General features: G+C 44.8%; 1 protein-coding gene across 7 annotated transcripts in view; it reads left to right on the top strand.

Moving 5' to 3' along the window:
* myrf (myelin regulatory factor) overlaps positions 1–16,606 on the top strand; it is a 162,942-nt gene that overhangs the window by 135,125 nt on the left and 11,211 nt on the right. For 6 of the 7 annotated variants that reach the window (XM_033039065.1, XM_033039067.1, XM_033039064.1 and 3 more), the window contains 11 exons: positions 1,023–1,132; positions 3,102–3,262; positions 3,949–4,021; positions 5,260–5,348; positions 6,733–6,798; positions 8,653–8,747; positions 10,500–10,691; positions 10,786–11,052; positions 12,116–12,203; positions 14,020–14,094; positions 15,360–15,462. In XM_033039065.1, the coding sequence (XP_032894956.1) occupies positions 1,023–1,132; positions 3,102–3,262; positions 3,949–4,021; positions 5,260–5,348; positions 6,733–6,798; positions 8,653–8,747; positions 10,500–10,691; positions 10,786–11,052; positions 12,116–12,203; positions 14,020–14,094; positions 15,360–15,462 (1,319 nt within the window). The remainder of the gene's footprint in view (positions 1–1,022; positions 1,133–3,101; positions 3,263–3,948; positions 4,022–5,259; positions 5,349–6,732; positions 6,799–8,652; positions 8,748–10,499; positions 10,692–10,785; positions 11,053–12,115; positions 12,204–14,019; positions 14,095–15,359; positions 15,463–16,606) is intronic. The other variant, XM_033039066.1, reaches the window with a different exon arrangement.

Raw genomic sequence — 16,606 nt, 5'->3', positions numbered from 1 at the left:
CTATACCTCTCATGATTTTATATACTTCTGTAAGATCATCCTTCAGCCTCCTACTCTCCAGGGAATAAAGCCCTAGCCTGACCAATCTTTCCCTATAGCTCAAAGGCTCAAGGCCTGACAACATCCTCGTAAATCTTCTCTGCACTCTTTCCAGCTTAACATCATTAAGCTTTTTAATCAGTATCTTAACAGGTAGAAAAGCTGGGACCTGGGGTATTAAATAATGTGTTGGAATGTAGCCATCATGAACTGGATGCACAGTAAGTGCTGGAGTCTGCAAGTTCAGATGTAGATACGAGGAACTGCCGAGGCAGACATGAAAAAAGACACAAAGTGCTGGAGTAACTCAGCGGGTCAGGCAGCATCGCTGGATAACATGGATGGGTGAGGTTTCAGATCGGGACCCTTCTTCAGACTGAGTGTGGTGGGGGGAGGAGGAAAGCTGAAAGAGAGGAGGGGGCAGGACAAAGCTTGGTCAGTGATAGATGGATGCAGGTGATGGGGGGGGTGTTTCCCCGACCCAAAACGTCGTCTATCCATATCCTCCAGAGATGCTACCTGACCCGCTGAGTTCCTCCAGCACTTTGTGTCTTTTTTCATGTCAGCCTCTGCAGTTCCCCGTATCTACATCTGAACGACGGATTTGACATTGGATAGCACCTTGTGGTGAATATATACCAGCACAATTCCCAAGATAGACATAAAGTGTTGGAATAACTCAGTGGGTCAGGCAGCATCTCTGGAGAAAAAGGATGCGTGACCTTTCTGGTCAGAATCCTTCTTCAGACCTAGTTACTCCAGCAATTTGTGTCCATCTTCAATATGCTGCCTGACCCGTTGAGTTACTCCAGCACTTTGTGTCTACCTTCAGTATAAACCAGCATCTGCAGTTCCTACCAGCACAATTCCTAATTGCACTCATTCAAACGCAACTTAGATATACAAAACATTTTTAATTTGGGCACGGCAATTTTCTTTCACTGCTACTATTTTTGTGATATTAATCGTGCTTTTTCCATCAGGTGTCATTGCACAAGAAGTGAAGGAAATTCTGCCTGAGGCAGTGAAGGAGTCAGGGGATGTGGTCTGTGCCAACGGAGTGACCATTGAGAATTTCCTGGTGGTTAACAAGGTAGGGTTCGCCCTCTGGTGGCTGGAGCAGATATAACAAAGAATCCTGTTCTCACCTCCATACCTGCAGGTATAACACCTGATGATAAGTTTAGTTTAGTTTAGTGTAGAGATACATCGTAGAAACAGGCCCTTCGGCCCACCGAGTCCTGCCGACGAACAATAACCTGTCACATATTTCTATTCTACACACTAGGGACGATTCACAGAGACCAATTAACCTGCAACGTTTAAGAAACATTTAGACAGGTACATGGATAGGATTGGTTTAGACGGTTATGGGCCACATGCAGACAGGCTAGTGTCGATTGAACATGTTGGCAACATGTGGGCAAGTTGGGCCGAAGGGCCTGTTTCCACACTTGTATGACTCTATGACTCTACAAACCTGCACGTCTTTAGAATGTGAGAGGAAACCGGAGCGCCCATAGAAAATCCACACGGTCACGGGGAGAATGAACAAACTCCACAAGACAGCACTCATACCCTGTAGTCAGGATTGAACCAGGTCTCTGCCGCTGTGAGGCAGCAGCTCTACTGCTGCACCACTGTGCTGCCATTTTTTCCCCCAACCTCCCTCTGTAGCTGAAATGCTATCTAATCCAGGCAGCAGGCTTGTTGAAAAGCCCAAGGGATGCCCAGTTACAGGAAAATAAACATAGAAACATGGAAAATAGGTGCAGGAGTAGGCCATTCGGCCCTTCGTGCCTGCACCGCCATTCAATATGATCATGGCTGATCATCCAACTCAGTATCCTGTACCTGCCTTCTCTCCATACCCCCTGATACCTATAGCCACAAGGGCCACATCTAACTCCCTCTTAAATATAGCCAATGAACTGGCCTCAACTACCTTCTGTGGCAGAGAATTCCAGAGATTCACCACTCTCTGTGTGAAAAATGTTTTTCTCATCTCGGTCCTAAAAGATTTCCCCCTTATCCTTAAACTGTGACCCCTTGTTCTGGAACATTCGTATGTTTCCCACAGGGAATTTATTCTAGATTTATACCAATGCAGAAAGGCTGTTTATAGGAACTAACAGTCCTAGGATACCTAGTGTGGTGGAAACTTCACCTGGTAAATGGAATAGGTTTGGTGGGATTGAACTGTGAGTTGATGCATTTATTTCCTTTTATACCTCCTTTTATGCAGAGCTTATTAAAAAATGGTTCCTTGGGAGAATTTATAGATCAATGCAAAATCTTCGATGAAGAGCAGCCTATTGGCACAGCTGGTAGAGCTGCTGCTTTCCAATGCCTGAGACCCGGGTTCCATCCTTAACTCGGTTGCTGCCAGTGTGGAGTTTGCGCGTTATCCCTGTGGGTTTCCTCCGGGTGCTCTGGTTTCCTCCCACATCCCAAAGATGTGCAGGTGTGTGGGTTAATTGCCTCTGATAAATTTCCCCTCGTGTGCAGGGAGTGGATACGAAAGTGAGATAACATAGAACTGGTGTGAATGGCTGATTGATGGCTGGTGCGGACTCGGTGGGCCAAAGAGCCTGTTTCCATTCTCTAAACTAAACTAAACTAAATATAGGAATATTAATGTTCTTAAAGTAGTGAATGGACAAACTTTGATTGTTTTCCCTCTGAAGCGTAGGAGGTTACGGGAAGATCGGGTAGAAGTTTATGAAATTATGAACAGTATAGATAAGGTAGACAATCAAAACCGTTTTCCGAGGATGGAAATAACAAAGTCTAGAGGACTTAGCTTTAGAAACATAGAAACATAGAAATTAGGTGCAGGAGTAGGCCATTCGGCCCTTCGAGCCTGCACCGCCATTCAATATGATCCTTAAGGTGAGAGGGACAAAGTTTAAAAGAGGAGTGCAAGTTTTTTACACAGCAGGTGGTTGGTGCCTTTTCAATTTAATAATGCAATGCCATAATACCTGTGTCAGTATAATACCCAATTTACTTAATTTTGATGCTGGCCTTTTTGCTTTTCCTTCCCATTTCTGTCCATGCAGGAACGGATTTTCATGGAGAATGTAGGGGCAGTCAAGGAGCTTTGCAAACTAACTGACAACCTCGAGACACGGATTAACGAACTGGAGACATGGAGTCGGAAACTGGCCCGGTTAAAGCGTCTGGACAGCATGAAGTCCACTGTCAGTGGGGGGACACTGAGGTACAGGAATGCAGCCAGAACATTGAGAGATGAGGGACCTTGTGTGGGCTTCAGCCTGACCACAGTTTGTGAGTTAGCTGAATACTTTTCCAAGTCAAAATAGGCTGGATTGTACTTAATCAAGATACAACATGCTGGAAGATGTCAGTGGGTCAAGCAGCATCTGGGGAGGAAGTGTACAGGTGTACACTTTGGGACTATACATGATAACAATTAAGCTGTCCACAGTGTACAGATACAGGATAAAGTGAATATCGTTTAGTGCAAGATAAAGTCCAGTACAGTCCAATTAAAGATAGGTTGAAGGTCTCAATTGAGATAGATGGGAGGTCAGGACCACTCTCTAGTTGTTGATAGGATGGTTCAGTTGCCTGATAACAGCTGGGAAGAAACTGTCCCTGAATCTGGAGGTGTGTGTTTTCAAACTTCTGTACCTCTTGCCTGATGGGAGAGGGGAGCAGAGGTGAGACTGGTCCTTGATAATGCTGGTGGCCTTGCCAAGGCAGCATGAAGTGCAGATGGAGTCAATGGGAGGGAGATTGGTTCACGCGATGGTCTATGATTCTCTGCAATCTCTCGCGGGCTTGGATTATTACTCTTGATACAACCAGTTCACTGAGCAAGATACATTAAAGAAGAATACATAAGGAGCATTGCATTAAGAAAACAATTATTTTTCTTTACAGCCAATCGGGCAGCCATTTTAGTCGGGCTGGAAGTGGGCAACATAAGAAGAGGCATCCAAAGATTGGTGACAAGGTAAGGATGCAGAGAATGGTAAGGATTTAAATTGTGAATTATATCCAATCTCTGTATTTTGATATTTCATTCTGTCAGTGTTTATATCTGTTCAAATCCTAGGAGAGTAGTTTATGTATTTGAATTCAGCTTATAAAAAATTAGAGACTTAATCAATAAATGTTGTTGGGGTGTCAACAACTGGGGTAAATAACAACTGATTCACAAATGTTGTTTAGAGAGGGAAACTAGTCACCATATCCATTTCTGGTCCTGTATGAGGCTTGGTGTGCTCTTGCAATCCTTACTGTGATTGTATCAATCGTGACAACTAGAAGTGAGGAATTGTGGTCAGTGTAGACTCGATGGGCCAAAGGGGCTGTTTCCACACTGTATCTCTAAAGTCTAAAGTATAAAGTCTTCTAACTCATCTCAGTCTACTTTTGTTACCTTTAACTGATTATAACTGGATCTATTTCTGGTTAATTGTTATTACCCACATATTATTAATAATCAAGAAACTAGTCTGAGGTTAAAATAACTCATTTGTTTTAATTTTAGTCTTAGATATACAGCTTGGAAACAGGCCCTTATGCCCACTGAGTCCACGCCGAGCATCGATCATCCGTTCACACTAGTTCTATGTTATCCCACTTTCCCATCCACTCCCTATGTACTAGGGGCAATTTATAGAGACCAATTAACCTACAAACCTGCACGTCCTCGGGATGTGGGAGGAAACAGGAGTACCTGAAGAAAGATCACGCGGTCACAGGGAGAATGCACGAACTCCACCCAGACAGCACCTGAAGTCTGGATTGAGTCGTGGTCTCTGATGCTGTGAGGCAGCAAATCTACCATCTTAGTTTTAGCATTAGTTTTGGAGATACAGCAGGGAAACAGGCCATTCAGCCCACACCAACCAGCGATCACCTGTACACTAGTTCTATCCTACACACTAGGGACAATTTACAGAAGCCAATTAATGTACAAACCAGCACTTCATTGGAATGTGGGAGGAAAACCACCATTTCATAAATTAAAACTAAACTCGCAGTGTACAGACTCTAAATGTCTTGTAACTGATGATGTTCTCACAGCAAACTCAGGAGATTTGGAAGGGAATTGGGAAAAGGTTTCTGAAAATTGACTGATATCAACTCCATGACTTTAAAACTATCTGCAATGACAGTTCAGGTGACCGTGTACTGTAACACAAACTGCCTCCTAAAGAGAACCATTTATGTTTCCATTTCCAGGCTCCATCTAACCCAACAGAGCAAGGTTGCCTGAGCCAGAAGTTCCTGCAGGGCACCATCATTGCTCTGGTCATCATCATGGCATTCAGGTAAGTGCTAAGAGTTATAGACTTCAGACTTTAGAGAGACAGTATGGAAGCAGGCCCTTTGGCCCGCTGAGTCCTCACCGATCATCGATCACCTCATACACTAGCACCATCCCAAACTCTAGGGACAATTTACAATGTGACCGAAGCCAATTACCCTACAATTTATACGTCCTTATAATGTGGGAGGAAACCGGAGCACCCGGAGTAAACCCATATGGTCACAGGGAGAACGTACAAACTCCGTACGCATAGCACCCGTGGTCAGGATCGAACCCGGGTCTTTGGGGCAACTCTACCACTGCACGACCGTGCTACCCTTGCAGACCTTGTAGTTTCAGCCTGCCACTTGCAACGGTTCAATGATACATCTTCTATATTCTCTTTCGAAGAAGTGTCTGGCGAATTTACAGAGAGTTTTTTCTAACACTGTCCAGTCAGCCTCTCTATAAGACTTTGCTCCAATCCTCTGCCATCACAGAGGAACACTCATTTTACACTGAACATAGTGAGTTCTTCTATATTCAGAAACTGAAAACCCCGCAGCCCTATTCTATTTTTTCCCCAACTCCACCTCTCTTTCCCACCTCCCCTCGGATCGGCCCACTCTCACCTATTTCTCCCCTCCACCCCCACCCCCTACTTTCCTCTCCTTAGTTGCACGATCCACAACTCTTCAAACCTGTCTCACACCAACTGTTCTTATCGTTGTCCTTTATTCCACCTATCTGTCTATCACAAAAAAACAACTTGCCTGTGTTGTCCCATGGCCTGCCACACATTGTCCTGCCTTCCCCCTGTTCCAGCTTTCTTTTGCACCCCTCCACAATCAGTTTAAGAAGGGCCTCGCACCAAAATGTCACCTATCCATGTCCTGCAGAGATGCTGCCTGATCCACAGAGTTACTACACCACAGTGTGTCCTTCGCAACATTTTCTAATAATACATCGACTCTAATATCCCACAGACTTCCATCTTCCAATCCCAATATCTGGGGGTATCACAAATCCCAGTAGTTCACAGCATTCCCCATCCCTGATGTAACACTCTGCTCCACAACTCTTTCCTGATATTCCTGAGTGTTCCACATCCAGGCCCTGATAGACCACAAGATTGCACATCCAAGCCTTGATATCTTACAGGGTCTGCTATTAGATCTTGGTCCATGCTTCAGACCTCCAGTGGCCAGAGCAGCGAGCATATAATCTGCTTGAGCCTTCTTTTTGCAGGGAATGGAGGGATATGGATCATGCGCAGGCAGATGAGATTCATTTATCACGGCATAGAATTCGGCACAGACATTGAACCCATTCCTGTGCTGTACTGTTCCACGCTCTATGTTCTTAAATTGAGATTTGAACTAACCTGTTTTCTTTTCCCTCATCAGCGTAATATCCATGTCCACTCTTTACGTGCTAAACTTGCGAAATGATGATGATGCAGATGCTGATGGGTAAGTGAATGGTTGATTCCTTAATCAAGATGTCCTTGTGCAGAAAGGTCCTAAGAAACCAAATAATTGTTCCTCTTTTTTAGGGACAGGTTTCTCGAAAATTAACAATGTCTTGATCAATTAAAGGTGCTTCATATTGAAATTGGACCTTAGATGATGTTGTCGTCTTTGTTGTTTGTATCATGCATGCACGCATATGGTGCGTGAGTGTGCATACATGAATGCGCACATAAACACACGTGCACACAATGTTCTATCATTGGATATGATCATAGTTACTACTTCACCTGATCCAATTTTCTGCTGCCACCCATGTACCTAAGATTTTTGTCCTTGAATATACTCAACGGTTGAACATCTAGGATCAAGGAATTACAAAAAATCATGAATGCACAAATATAGGGGAATCAAGAAGCAGAGGACACAAGTTTAACATGAGAGGGACAGGATTTAATAGGAACCAGAAGAACAATGTTTTCACTCAGAGTGCGGTGGGTACATGGAAGAACTGCCAAAGGATGTAGTTGAGGCAGGTACTGTAACAATAGTTAAAGACATTTGGATAGGTACATAGATACCCAGGGTAGGAGGTATCAAGAACCAGAGGACACACGTTTAAGATGAGAGGGGAAAGATTTAATAGGAACTTGAGGGGCAACTTTTTTTCACTCAAAGGGTGGTAGGTTTATGGAAGAGCCACCAGAGAAGGTAGTTGAAATAAGTAGTTCAAAGGTCTTTTGTTGTCACATATAGTACAACAACATTTAAAAGACATTTGAGCACAAATCACTGGAGTAGCTCAACGGATCAGGCAGCATCTGTGGAGAACATGGATAGGTGATGTTTCAGGGCAGGGCCCTTCTTCAGACATTTGACCAGGTTCAGGGATTGGAAAGGTTTAGAGGGATATGGGCCAAACACAGGCAGGTGGGACTAGCTTAGATGGGGTATCTTGCTCAGCATGGATGAGTTCAGGTGAAGGAGCTGTTTCTGTGCGGTATGACTCGATGACAACGTCTCCTGGTCAGAGCTCCAGAGAACTGTGAGCTATATGTAAACGTTCATAGAGGGTCACAGTGTCATGCAGCATAGAAACAGGCCTTTCGGCCCAACTTGCCCATGCCGACCAAGATGCCCGAATTCACATAAAAAACAATTAAATCTCAGCACAACTCTTGACCATTCATTGACAATTCTCTTGTTAATCCAACATCCTGATTATGGAAGTATAGGTAGTTGAGGATCTTTAGTTTTAGTTTTAGAGATACAGCATAGAAACAGGCCCCTTCGGCCCATGCAAACCAGCTATTACCCGTTCATTAGTTCTATCCTACACACTAGGCAGGGGCGGAAAATCCGGGGGGGGGGGCAGAGGGGACACGTCCCCCCCATGTTTTAAGAGGTGGGGGACATCCCCCCCAAGTTTTTGTGATCCCGATTTTAAAATCGCCGTTTTTAGCGCTGGATTGAGCCTCCGAAGCCTCGCGCGTGTGTGTGAGTGAGCGCATGCGCGCGTGGCCGCCAAAAAATGGTGTCCCCCGTCCCCTCCATGTTTTGATAGTGAGTTCCGTTCTTGACACGAGGGACAGTTTACAGAAGCCAATTAACCTACTAACCGGCAAGTCTTTGGGATGTGGGACGAAACCGGAGCACCTCGAGAAAACCCACGCCATCACAGGGAGAGCGTACAAACTCTGTACAGACAGCACCTGTAGTCAGGATTGAACCCGGGTCTCTGGTGCTGTAATGCAGCAACTCTACCTCTGCGCCACTGTGCCGCCCATTCTGCTAAATTGTGTTTGCCAGCTTTGTTTGCTCATTATGTAACTATGTATAATTCTGTTCTATGTTCAGACCTTTTGGAAATGTAAAGCCAGAAGCAACCGCAGCAGAAAACCACTGGCCTACACCTCTGGGCAGGCATCGGGCTGTTGGAGCACAACATCCAGGTAAGTTAACAAAAGGACACAAAGTGTTGGAGTAACTCAGCGGGTCAGGCAGCATCCCTGTATGACATGGATAGGTGATGTTTTGAGTTGGGGGGGGGGGGGGGCGGAGGGAGTATTCAAGTGCCTTTGATTGTTGGGAAGAAGCTGTTCTTGAAGCTGGAGGTCATGGTTTTCAGACACCTATACCTTCTTCCTGAAGGCAGGAGTGAATGAGAACATGGCCAGGGTGGTGTGGGTCCTTGATGATGCTAGCTGGCTTTTTGAGGCAGCGCCTCCTATAGATTCTTTCGATGATAGGGAGGTCGGTACCCAGGATGGGCAGTGTTCACCACTTTTTGTAATCTCTTTCATTCCTGGGCATTCAAATTGCTGAACCAGGCCGTGATGCAAGCAGTCAACATGCTCTCTACCGTACACCTGTAGAAGGTCAAGAGAATATTCATCGACATACCGAATCTCCGCAATCTTCTAAGGAAGTAAAGGCAGTGATAGGTTTCCTTTATGATTGCATTAGTGTTTAGTTTGGTTTAGAGATACAGAGCGGAAACAGGCACTTCGGCCCACCACGCTGACCAGCGGTTGTTACAAGGGAACAGCTTCAAGGATCTGACTCGTAGAACAGAAAAACGCTCATTCGTCTGTTTAGTTGCAAATCAGTTGTATTGACAAGAGAGGCCAAAAAGAATACTTGTCTTGGTATGCGTGGGGTCCATTTTACAGCAGCACATGTCTCTCTCCCTCTCTCTCTGCGTCCGTCTGCGGCGCTGATCGCGACTCAGCCCATCGGTGAACCCCTCTCGTACATAAACTTGAACTAACTTCCAGTTTACTGGCACCTGCCGATATACAGGTAAGAAATCAGGTGTTGAAGTAACCACCGCTAACTCCTGGCCAATAGTACTGCTCCCAAATTTAAACTGCACTCAATGGCAGGGGACTGCATCTGAGCAAACCCCCCCCCCCCCCCCCCCCACCCATTCCCCTTTGGAAACAAAGTGCTATCAGTTGCAGTCTGATACACACAGCAATACAGACTTGGGGTAAAGGCAATACACAGTGCTACAGACTGGGCTCATAAAGCAATACACACAGAAATACAGACTTGGGGTAACAGTAATACACAGAGCGCTGCCAGTTTGGCGCGCAAAGGTTTAAACAGAGTGTTTGTTGGCTTAGCATGTGGGAATTTAAACAAAGTGCTACCGGCCACAGCTATGGGTCACAGGCTGGTCAGGCAAAATTTTCGTATAACAGCAATCCCCCCGTACACTAGCACTATCCAACACACTAGGGACAATTTACAATCTTTCCCAAAGTCAATTATGCTCCAAACTTGCACGTCATTGGAGTGTGGGAGGAAACATGACCTCTGGGAGAAAGTCCACAGGAGAAGAATGTACAAACTCTGTACAGATAGCACCCGTAGTCAGAATCAAACCCAGGTCTCTGGCACTGTACGGCAGCAACTCTAACTGCTGCGCCACCGTGCTGCCTTTGTTCTGGACCCAGGACAGATCTTCATTGGAGATATACACGCCCAGCGACTTATAAAGAGGTTATGAAAGGGTGAGAATGTTTCCTTTTATTTATTTAGCATTGTTTGGAGTAATTCTTGTACCTATAGTTCCCAGAAGTGCACATCAGCTGAGTATGAAATTATATTTTCCATGCATTGTAATTGCATTAATAGAGTTTGTCGTTGCTGTACTTGAATCACTTGTTATGTAGCAAACACTTTCTTTCTATTTACAGTTGCTGTACCTTCACCTGCTTCTCCTGCTTCCAGTTCCCAATCCCTCCGTCCACTTAGTTTATGCTACACTTCTCCATGTGAAGTGTTGTGCTGCCCCCTTAACTCTACAAAGCCACCCACAAGTAGCATCCTGCCAGTGACCACCATCCCATTGACCCCTTCTCCAGCTAGCACTAACCATTCCACTGCTGGTAAGTGTCACCTTCAGTAACACGCACCTAATTTATTTGTTTTGCTCATTACAACCCGCCGGTGATCTCCGTTTAATACGCTGGGTGATTTCAGATCAGACTGGCCCGTCCTCCAGTAGCAACATCAAAGCCAAATCATCAGTAAACGAGAATCAGAAGGAGTATAACATGAGGCACATGGCTCCCGGGGACGGGACTGGAGGCTCAAACAATGACAGTCCACCACCGCAGGTCCCCAACATCCACGGCAAATCAAAGTTTCCTCCTCACTACACCAGCACACAGAATAAACTACCTGGACTCCAGGCACGAAGCCAGAGAAGTGTCGAGCAGTCAGATACTACCAACAGCAACAAAGACTGTGAGTCCCAGCCACCAGCGCATGCGTTTTTGCTGCTCTTCCTCACGCAAGAGTCAAGTCAAGAGTGTGTTTTATTGTCCCATGTCCTGAAACGGAACGTTTAATTTAGTTTAGTTTAAGTTATTACGGCAGAGACCCGGACACTAGGATCAATTTACAGAGGGCCAATTAACCTACTAACCGGCATGTCTTTGGGATGTGGGATTAACAGGAGCTCCCAGGGAAAACCCACATGGTCACAGGAAGAACGTGCAAGCTCCACACAGACATACACAGAACCCAGGGTCGGGATTGTATCCGGGTCCTTGCACTGTGAGGCAGCAGCTCTACCAGCTGCGCCACTGTGCCGCACTATCCATGATTGACCATGTTTTTATTAATTTTATATTTTGGATACACTGTTCTAGAAAAGGTATTGATATATTGCACAACCTGTTTAGTTTAGTTTAGTTTATTGTCATGTATACTAAGGTACAGTGAAAAGCTTTTCATTGTGTTCTCTCCAATCAATGGAAATACTATACTAGTTCTTTGCATTATAAATGCGCAGGTTTAGTTTTAATAGTGTCATGTGTATAGTAAAAAGTCTTGTTTTGCTTTGTTTATCCAATCGTCAGATAATACAATACATGGATACAATCAAGGCAAACACAAGTGCGATAGGTAGAGCAAAGGGGAAGATACAGAATATATGGTAGTTCTCAGCATTATAGCGCGTCAGTTCCTGAGATAAAGTCCAATGTCCTCAACAGGGTAGAGGTGAATCGGACAGTACCCTGGAAGGACTATTCAGTATCCTGATAACAGAGGGGAAGAAGCCATTCCTGAGTTTGGTGGTCCCTGCTTTCAAGCTTCTGCATCTATTATCCGGTGGGAAAGGGGAGAAAAAGGAACGACCAGGGTGGGACAAGTCTTTGATTTAGCATGCTCGATGCAGTAACGTAAGAAATACATGCCACGCATGCCCAGCTTCATGTTTATGCCGCCGCATGTAGACAAGACATACTCTACGATCATCATGTGAGCAGGTTGTAATCATCTCTCTGTTTTCCTCTCCTTTAAGGGCAGAACACCACCTTATCTTCGATCCACATTGTGGAGACTGGTCTGGAGATCACGGAGCAGTACTGTTCGACACAGGGATCCTGCAGGTAACAGATAGCAGTAACACCAAACCCTTAATATGGTGACCAAAATGAAGTCCAATGTCTGGATTAAAGCTGGACAAAGCTAACAAGGCTGAAATTCACAGTGCTGTGTATCACACACATTTTAACAGGATGGCACCTAAATTTGTTCAACATCAGAGGAATACCAGGAATTGCAAAGTTATATATCAGGTCAAAATCACCTGTAGATAATAACCATAGAGTCCCATAGAGTCAGACAATGTTGAACCAGGCCCATGCTGCTCATGATGCTCCATCTACACTAGTCCCACCTGCCTGCACTTGGTCCATATCCCTCTAAACCTTTCCGATCCATGTCCAAATATCCTTTAAATCTTGAGATAGTACCTGCCTCAACTACTGCTATGGCAGCTTGTTCCATATACCCACTGTGTTAAAAAGTTGCCACTCAGTTTCCTATTAAATCTTTTCCCTCTCACATTAAAACTATGTTGTCTTGTTCTTGATTCCCCTACCCTGGGTAAAAGACACTGTGCATCTATCTTATCTATTACCCTCATGATTTTATATACCTCTTTATGATCACCCCTCATCTTCCTGCGCTCCATGGAATAAAGCCCCTGCCTGCCCAACCTCTCTCTGTAGCTCAGGCCCTCGAGTACTGACAACATCCTCGTAAACCTTCCTTCCGCTCTTTCCAGCTAAAGTGGAATCAGCGGATGCTATGAGGCATGTGGTGGCTTGATGATTTTGGACATGGACCAGTGATCCTGAGATCCAATCTAATTAGCGACGTGAATGCAAATCTAACCACTCTCCGGCAAGGAAATTATAATTTGGTTCTAAAAAATCCTGAAACAGAAAACTGTTGTCAATAATGGTGAACATAAAACTACCAGATATCACGAAAGGCAAACTGGTTATAGTTATATCATAGTGGAAACAGGCCATTCGGCCCAACCTGCCCATGCCAACCAGCATGCCCCATCTACACTAGTCCCACCGGCCTACGTTTGGCCCATATCCCTCTGAATTTATCCACGTACCCGTCCAAATGTTATATAAACATTATGATAGTACCTGCCTCTACTACCTCCTCTGGCAGCTCGTTCCATTTACCCTCCACCCATTGAGTAAAAAAAAAATGCTCCTCAGGTTCCTACTAAATCTTTCCCCCCCTCACCCTAAGTCTATTCACCAATGTCTTACAGGGGCAGAGAAAACAGACATTTACAGCCAAACTGTGTGAGAAATGACCAATCCACATCACAGATAAAAACTGAGCAAATTGTTTTAACCATAAAGCAGTGGATGAATTGTGATATTGTGTAGGGAGTGGATGTGAAAGTGAGATAACCTAGAACTAATGTGATCAATAGTGGGCATGGACTCGGTGGACTGAAGGGCCTGTTTTCATGCTGTATCTTTAAACTAAACTAAAAGTCAATCATCAAACCCCAGTGGGGTGGTCTTCATTAACTACTAAATGCATGCCTAAAAGGGCTACAAAGTTATAGGAAACTCTCTAGCCTACAATCAGCCTATCGGGCAACATCCTTGCCTGGGGTCATCTGTTGCTGGCCCCAGGTTTCCAGCCCCCACCACCCACTACAATCAGTCTGAAGAATGGTACCGACCCAAAACGTCACCAACCCATGTTCTTCAGATGCAGCCTGACCCGCTGAATTACTCCCGCACTTTGTGTCTACCTTTGGTATAAACCAGCGTCTGCAGTTTATTTTTATTACACAATTGGAAAGTGTTGGTTTGTGAGGTTGTTGAGTGTGGATCTGCTGCTATCTGCTCACACACTGTTATCCTTTTCTCTCCTCTGTAGCTCAGGGAATTACACCTACTCAATCCCAGTCAGCAAGACCACATCCGTGGAAACCACCATCATGATGCAGATGAAGTAAGTGACGTGCTATCTTGCTGGTGGAATGGCTGTTTGTGCTGTGAACTGGCTGAGATTGACAGATTCTTGATTAGTATGGGTGTCACGGGTTATGGGGAGGAGGCAGGAGAATGGGGTTGAGAGGTAAAAATAGATGATTGAATATGATTGAATGGCTGTATAGACTCACTGGGCCGAATGGCCTGATACTGCTCCTATGACTTATGAACTAATGAACTTCTCAATCACTTTGTATTCTTCCCTGTATGTGTTCAATGAGAACTGGTTGAGACTGCCTCAGAATTGATTTAGAGTGCAAGGAAGAACAGATGCTGGTTTACTGAAGTGAAGACACAAAGTGCTGGAATGACTCAGTGGGTCAAGCAGCATCTCTGCACATCATGGACAGGTGGCATCTCTGCACATCATGGACAGGTGGCATCTCTGGACATCATGGACAGGTGGCATCTCTGGACATCATGGACAGGTGGCATCTCTGCACATCATGGACAGGTGGCATTTTTTAGGTCAGGACCCTTCCACCGATCCGATGAGTCCTGACCCTGTCCATATTCTTCAGAGATGCCGCCTGACCCGCTGAGTACTCCAGTACTCTGTGAAGCACCAGAGACCCGGGTTAGATCCTGACTATGGCTGCTGTCTGTACAGAGTTTGCACGTTCTCCCTGTGAGCACGTGGGTTTTCCCCCGGTGCTTCGGTTTCCTCCCGCACTCCAAAGACCTGTGGATTTGTAGGTTAATCGGCTTTGGTAAAATTGTAAATTGTCCCTAATGTGTATGATAGTGCTAGTGTACAGGGTGATCGGTAGTCAGCGTGGAGTCGGTTGGCCAAAGGGCTTGTTTCCACACTGTATCTCCACAGTAAAGTAAAGGGCAACAAATAACCTGCTGGCAAAACACAGTGGGTCGAGCAGCATTTGTAAGAGGAAAGGAAGGAATTGTTGCCCTTTAAGATCAAAAATCCTGCATAAGTCCTGTTGCAGGGTGTGGACCTGAAATGCCAACAATGACCCCCCCCCCAACTTCCCGATAGATACTGTTGAACCCTCTGAGTTCCTCCACTATGTCCCTCCAACACTAGATTACATATTGCGTCAGATTCCTTCATCAAGGAAACATGACTCTTGTGTCTTAATTCACACAGAGTCCTCGAAGCAACAGAGAGCAGGTTTCCTGCAGTCTGTATTCAAAACTGTGAAGTAAGGTCCAGCCATTACTGTATGTCTAGCTGTTTCACATGATTCCTTTTTTCTGCCTCTGTAGGACTGCTTCGCCTCTCGTTGTTTACCTGTGTAATGTTAACTATGGCAACTTATGTGGAACTGTATCAAATACTGGCTTGAAAATGGACAGATCAACGACCCAGGTAAAGGCTGAAAGCGTTAGTGTGTAACTTTTTTTAAATTACATATTTTCTGTGACTTAAAACACTGTTGTTCATTCAGATAGTACTAGTAAACTATTCAAGAGATCAAGTTTAGGGTTGGGTTCATTATTGTCACGCGTACAGAGATACAGTGAAAAGCATTGTTTTGCATGCAATCCATTCAAATCAGATAATACTATTCATAAATACAACCAAGTTAAATTTAAGTACACTAGGGTAAGATACAGAGTGCAGAATATAGGTCTGAGCATTGTAGAGCATTAGTTCCAGAGACAAAGTCCAATGTCCTCATTAGGGTAGAAGTGAATCAGACAGCACCCTAGCTTATGGAAGGACCATTCAGAAGCCTGATAACAGAGGGGAAGAAGCTGTTCCTGAGTCTGGTGGTGCGCGCTTTCAAGCTTCGACACCGGAAGAAGGAATGACCGGGTTGTGACAAGTCTTTGATTATGTTGACTGTTTCACCAAGGCAGTAAGAAATTTAGTTGGAGTCAATGGTAGGAAGTCTGGTTTGTTGAAGGACTAAACTACATTTACAATTCTCTGCAAATTCTTTCTTTCGCAATTTTGGTATGATAAGCATATTAGACTTGGACTAGTGTAGCTGGGACATGTTGACCGGTGTGGGCAAGTTGGACCACACTATATCGCTCTATGACTCTATTATCTCAGGTAGGTAGGTAGGTATTTCTGGGATATTCGACCTTGGGGCCTTTTATGAGCACCTCATGGTGAGTTCTTTGAGAAACCTGAATAACACCTTGCTTGGAAAATTCCAGAATCCTCAACAAGATCTATTTCTGCAGAGTTTTCAATATTAGAATGTGACTTTCACCTCCTCTGGGTTACCAACTAGAAGAATGGCCAGACGTCATCTCCTTTGGAGAATTGGAGACTGATTGAAAGATACAGCATAGAAACAGGTCCTTTGACCCAGCGAGTCCACACTGACCTGTTCACACTAGTTTTGTGTTATCCCACTTTCACATCCACCCCCTACACACCAGGGGCAGGTTATAAAAAGTCCACTTAACCTACAAATCTGCATGTCTTTGGGGTGTGGGAAGAAACAGGAAACCCAAGGAGAATGTTTTACTCCAGCACATGGAGAATGTGTAAATTC

Source organism: Amblyraja radiata, chromosome 20 (genome assembly GCF_010909765.2).
Source record: "Amblyraja radiata isolate CabotCenter1 chromosome 20, sAmbRad1.1.pri, whole genome shotgun sequence".
In the NCBI taxonomy this organism is placed as follows: Eukaryota; Metazoa; Chordata; class Chondrichthyes; order Rajiformes; family Rajidae; genus Amblyraja; species Amblyraja radiata.
This window is presented reverse-complemented; position numbering and strand designations above follow the sequence as displayed.